Source organism: Hyperoodon ampullatus (genome assembly GCF_949752795.1).
Source record: "Hyperoodon ampullatus genome assembly, chromosome: 10".
Lineage (NCBI taxonomy): Eukaryota > Metazoa > Chordata > Mammalia > Artiodactyla > Ziphiidae > Hyperoodon > Hyperoodon ampullatus.
In genome coordinates, this window is record NC_136923.1 from 42280733 (window position 1) to 42286962 (window position 6230).

The 6230-nt window shown below is 44.9% G+C and overlaps 1 protein-coding gene across 1 annotated transcript; it reads left to right on the forward strand.

Moving 5' to 3' along the window:
- Positions 1-4059: 4059 nt before the first annotated feature.
- On the forward strand, positions 4060-5061 carry XCR1 (X-C motif chemokine receptor 1; the record flags this gene model as incomplete). The annotated part of the gene is made up of 1 exon (XM_079712789.1): positions 4060-5061. One exon carries the CDS (start codon positions 4060-4062, stop codon positions 5059-5061), a length of 1002 nt encoding a protein of 333 aa, XP_079568915.1.
- Between the last annotated feature and the right edge of the window lie 1169 nt (positions 5062-6230).

Below are 6230 nucleotides of genomic sequence, written 5' to 3' on the forward strand. Positions count from 1 at the left end.
AAATACATTATCTTTTATGATCCCTTCCAACTCCAAAATTACCTGCATCTATCCTTGGTGGAACCCAGGGGCTTAGATCATCCCTAAGCTGTGGACCCCACCTTCCTGTGGAGACAGGCTGGGTGACCAGCCCTTTTCCAAGTGACGAGTGACGTAGCCAGGTTCTACATGAGGTCTTGGGTGGAGTGGCGGGTTGGGAGCAGATCAAGCCAGGACGCCTAGTGGTGGGAAGAGGGGGGTTAGGAAGACTCCCTGTCTCTCCCTCTGTCTCCCTCTGAGACTCTGCACATTAGCCTTCCCCCACCTTCCTCTAGCCTACTGGGCAGGGTGGGTGTTTCGGTTTCTTTGTGCAAAATATGAAACAAAGAAGCACCATTTCTGCCTCAAGAAGCATGTAAAGAGGTGCAGATATAGGTGAGTTCCTTTACAAACATTTCAAACGTATGTTTTCCTCTACTTCTAATAGCCTATAGCAGGAGCTCTTAAACTCCCGGGTAGGTATCAGAGCCACCTGGAGAGCAGGTAAATAATGCAGATTCCTGAGCCCTCCCTCCAGAGGCTCTGATTCCCTGGATCTGAGGATTCCCAAAAACCTGTGTTGCTAAAAAGCAGGTCTGTGGACTGTGCTTTGAGTACAACTATCATATATAATGCTTTGCTTTCCCTTGTGCTAAAGAAAGTGGAGGTGTTTGGTTATAAGTCTCTATGTAAGGCATTGTTATTATTAGTGTTTGGGTAATTTAGAGCTGTATTCCTCAATCCAAATTATAAAGTGGACCAGAAAGCTAAAGTTACTCTGTTAGAATTGAAGTGGGCTTCAGAGATGGGGTGGGAGAGCAATGACAGGCAAAGGGAACCAAACCCCTAGGATGTAACTCGGAGAGGTTTGGGGTTTGGCACCATTCTTCTTTCTGTGCCCAAGGCCTACCAGGCCCTGACTGGCAGCTCCTCTGAAATTTTGAGTAAATGAATCAATAACCAACAAAAAACTAGAATGTTTTTTGTAGGTACCTGATATCCCTTTTATTTCTAGTTTGCTGAGTGATGATATCATGAATGAGTGTTGAGTTTTGTCAAATGCTCTTCTGCATTTATCAAAAAGGATCATATAGTTTTTGTCTCAATATGGTCACTTAAATTGATTGATTTTCAAATATTAAACCAACTTCATACTTCTGGTATAAACACTTGGTCGTGACGTATTAACCTTTTAAAATATATTGCTGGATTTGATTTGCTAATGTTTGGTTAAGGATTTTTATGTCTGTCTTCATGAGGGATATTGGTCTATAGTTTTCTGTTGTTGTAATATTTTTCTCTGGTTTGGTATCAGGGCTATGCTGGCCTCATAAAACAATTTGGGAATTATTCCATCCTGTATTTCAGGTAGTTTGCCTAAGATCAGTGTTATTTCTTCTTAAATGTTTGACAGAACACACTAGAAAATCATCTGGGACAGTTTTTTAGAGTTAACTAAATTACTATAATAAAGGTAGGACTATGTCATATCATTTCATGTCAGTTCTGGTAGGTTGAATTTTTAAGGAAATCTGTCCATTTCGTTTAAGTTGTTGAATTTGTTATAACTGATCATAATATTTTTCTGTTATTCTTTTAAATTCTGTAAGATCTGTAGCAATAAGCACTCGTTCATACCTGCTATTGACAGTTCGTGTTCTCTCTCTTTTTGTTCTCAGTCTAGCTACAGTTTTAGTACCTTTAAAAATTTTTTTTCAGACAACCAGCTTTGGCTTTGTACGACATGAAGGGTGCTTACAAACCCCTGTTTCAAAATATCTCCACTTCCCACTTGTCACACTACAGGAGATCCCAGATATTTGTATCATTTCTGATTTCATTCTAAACTGTAAGCTTCTTGTAGGTAGAGTGTATTATGTTCATACTATATAATCCAGCATCTATCATAGCGCCTGGCATATGTCATTGGTCATTAAGGGCTGTTGTATTGAGTCAGATAAGCTCTTCTTTAAAATGTAAGTACCCAATTTCTAAATGTCAGAACAGCAGGGCCATAAGACATAGTCAAAAGCAGAATGGGTTGACCAGACTAAATAAAGTGCTCTTAAAAATCCATAAGAAAAACAGTGTTATCCCAAGTAGAAAAATGAATAAAATCCGTTAACACTTTAAAAATAAGAAACAGAAGTGGACAGTAAACATGCAAAAGCATATGTATCCCTCTCTAGATATCAAAAGAATACAAAACAAAACCACCATATTAATATTTTCAACTATCTTCACTTTTGTGTTTAGAGACACCAGTTGATTTAACTACCTAAAATAGGATACATTCTGATATATTCTGAGACTGTTTTTCCTCCTGTCCCAAACTAGGAAGTGGGAAATTATTTCTCCAGTTCTCCTCCTCAGAATACAAGGTCATAAAGCCTGGGTTCCAGTCTTGGCCCTCCTTGCTGCTTCCTGGCTTTATAACATTGAGAAGGTCATTTTGCCAGTCTGAACCTGTCTCCTCTTCTATAAAATGGACATGGTCACGTCTTAAGAGAGAGCGTTGCAGGATTAAGGGAGCAGTTGAGTATAATGTGTTAGCACAGTGCCTGACACATAGTGGATGATGAGAGCTCTCTTATCTGTTTCAGGCAGCTGCTTCATCCAAGTTTCCCACCCTTCTCTGAGGCCCTGCAGCTTCATTTGCCCCTCTCTCAGTGAAATTTCCAGCTCTTCAATCACTTCTCTTTTGTCTCCTTGGCCTTCTAGTCTCACTATTTCTTCTTTTTTTAAAAAAATTAATTAATTTATTTATTTATATTTTATTTTTGGCTGCATTGGGTCTTCACTGCTGCACGCAGGCTTTCTCTAGTTGTGGCGTGCGGGGGCTACTCTTCGTTGCGGTGTGCGGGCTTCTCGTTGCGGTGGCTTCTCTTGTTGCGGAGCACAGACTCTAGGCATGCGGGCTTCAGTAGTTGCGGCGCGTGGGCTCACTAGTTATGGCTTGCGGGCTCTAGAGCACAGGCTCTGTAGTTGTGGCGCATGGGCTTAGTTGTTCTGCGGCATGTGGGATCTTCCCAGACCAGGGCTCAAACCTGTGTCCCCTGCACTGGCAGGCGGATTCTTAACCACTGCACCACCAGGGAAGTCCTAGTCTCACTATTTCTAAAATCTCACTAGCACAGAGGATTAAGTCAATTTGACCATATGTTTTCTTAGCTATTCCCCTCCTATTGGACACTTAGGTTATTTCCACTTGCTTGTAAGTTATTCTGTAGACCAAACTCCCAGATGATGAAGCTTTCTGCTCTGAGAGTTAATCCTCTGTGTTAGTGGGAATTTGATCTCCCAGATTCTCAACATTCACTGAAGTCTTGAGATTATTTCATAATTGGATTTACGTGAGAGAGATGTTTGCTCCTTTTGTGTCCTCTCTTTTTGGACCAGTTCCTGGAAACGGCAAGTTTCCTGAAACAATCCTGCCACCAGGGTTTGTACACTTTACGGGAGGAAGAAAAGGGAGGAGCAGAGGAAGAAAGAAAGGAAGGGGGGAGGGACAGAGGGAGAGGAGAGGGAAGGGCAGATGGGCGTAGTAAATTCTTAGCAGATATTTGTTGAATAAATGAAGGAGTGACTCTGGGATCATTAGTGCTGTTTTGTAGATGAGGACCCAAGGTTCAGAAAGGTTAAAAAGCTTGCCCAGGAACGTGATATTGGGCCCCACATTTGATCTCAGGTCTTTGAATCCAGTTCCACTGTCTTTCTCCTACACCTACTGGGACACTGGTCTAGCTTAGTGTTACTCAAATGACAGTCTTCAAGAAGGGAAGGGGCTTATGACATATTGTAAATTAATGTGTCACTTCCTTCAAGAAAGTCTTGCTAAGAAAAAATGCTAACTAAACTAAACAGCATGCTTAGTGACTTCACGTTTTGGCAAAAGTTCCTAATTGCATTATAAATAGTTCGCCGACCAGTAGCTGGACCATGGACCACACTTTTTTGTATCATGGGTCCTATTGCTCTCTAGCCTAACCACATGGCTTTGAACTCCATGTCTGTATCACTTCAGATGCTCTCAGCGTCTAGATGGAGCCCTCAGACATCCCGGAGACCACCACCCCTTTTGAGTATGATCCTCAGAGCTTTCTGTGTGAGAAGAAGACCTTTGTCTTTGCCACCTTCAGCACCACCATCCTGTACTGCCTGGTGTTCTTCCTCAGCATGGTGGGCAACAGCCTGGTGTTGTGGGTCCTGGTGAAGTATGAGAGCCTGGAGTCCCTCACCAACGTCTTCATCCTCAACTTGTGTCTCTCAGACCTGGTGTTCTCCTGCTTGTTGCCCGTGTGGATCTTGGGGTACCACTGGGACTGGTTGCTGGGAGACTTCTTTTGCAAGCTCCTCAACATGATCTTCTCCATCAGCCTCTACAGCAGCATCACCTTCCTGACCATCATGACCATCCATCGCTACCTGTCTGTGGTGAGTCCCATCTCATCCCTGCGTGTCCACACCCTCCAGTGCCGCGTGCTGGTGACCGTAGCTGTGTGGGCAGCCAGCATCCTGTCCTCCATCTCCGATGCCATCTTCCACAAGGTGTTCCCTTCGGGCTGTGATTATTCAGAACTCGAGTGGTTCCTAGTCTCAGTCTACCAGCACAACATCATCTTCCTTCTCTCCTTGGGCATTATCCTGTTCTGCTACGTGGAGATTCTCAGGACCCTGTTCCGCTCGCGGTCCAAACGGCGCCACCGGACAGTTAGGCTCATCTTCACCATTGTGGCGGCATACTTCCTTAGCTGGGCTCCCTACAACCTGATCCTGTTTCTGCAGACACTGTTGAAACTTGGGGTCATTCAGAGCTGCGAGGTCAGCCAGCAGCTGGATTATGTCCTGCTCATCTGCCGCAACGTTGCCTTCTCCCACTGCTGCTTCAACCCGGTGCTCTATGTCTTTGTCGGGGTCAAGTTCCGCAGACACCTCAAAAGTCTGCTCCGGCACTTCTGGCTCTGCCGGCAACAGGCACCTGGCCTTCCCCCATCACCTCACCCCCCAGGTGCCTTCACCTATGAGGGCACCTCCTCCTATTGAGAGGGAGTTTGGTGGGGCAGGTGGCGGTAGACAGAGGAGCTGGAGAAGGTGGAGCTGAAGGAGAAGCAGGGCAGGAAGGAGCATAGAAGGCACAGCTCTGGGACACGCTACCACTGCAGCGACGGGGGTGAAAGAAGTACATTACATCAAGGGGTCCTATATGCCCCCTCTTCTGCGGAAAATTTCCCCATCTGGAAATTTTATATTGCCATCCAGAAAAATGTCTCTTAGATTTTGAGAAAATCTTTTAGCATTTACTCCTTCCTTCAGACATGGATTTCTTATCCTTGCTTAGTTCAGAAGGCTCTAAAATATGAAAGCATTCCCTGAAAGGAGCATCTCTCAAGACTTTATGAGGGTCTGAAATTCAATTGTGCAGATGTAGGCTGCTGGCAAGACGGTCTCTCCCCTCCCTGATTGTAGGGCTGTCCCAGCTGATTTTGGAGGGGGTTGGCTCTGGATGACTGCTGGATGGGGCTGTCTGCAGAACAAAAGGAATCACATCCTCAAATAAGCATAGTGAGAAGGAAATCTGGATTCTAAAAACCCACAGCTGGTCTCGAGACGTGTTCTGTATCATAGTTCCAGTTTCTAGCACGTGAACTGGCACTTGCATATTTAGTCTCTTAAGAATGAATGCAATAAGTGCCATCTTCTGCCGGCATTTATTTGGAGGATATAAAAATGAATGAGATGCAGATGCTACCCTCCAGGTGCCAACAGTCCAGCTCTGAAGGCCCAGATAACTAAACACCCACCTTGATGAAGGCATCCAGAGTGAAGATTCCTCCAGCATCTCCTCCTCTCCAGCTGGGTATTGAGCTGACATTTCTGATTCATCATGTTCCACCTAAAATGTTCTCCCCCTCCTGGTTGATGGTCCCAGCTTCCCCCCAAAACCAAGTTATCTTTGAGCCCTGCATTTCCTTTCCCTCCACTCCCACTCCCACGACCAAGTCCTGTTGATGTTACCTTCCCAGTGTCTCTCACATGCCTGTGGCTTCGTCCCCAAACTGCCTCACTTCCTCTGCATCGTCCTGCTGCTCATCTCTTTCCCCACCAAGCGTCGTCTGCGTTGACATCAGGGTGCTTCAAAACCCTCAGTGGCTCCACGTTACATGCAAATAAAGCCCAAACACCGTAGGCTTTATTTGCATGTAAATAAAGGC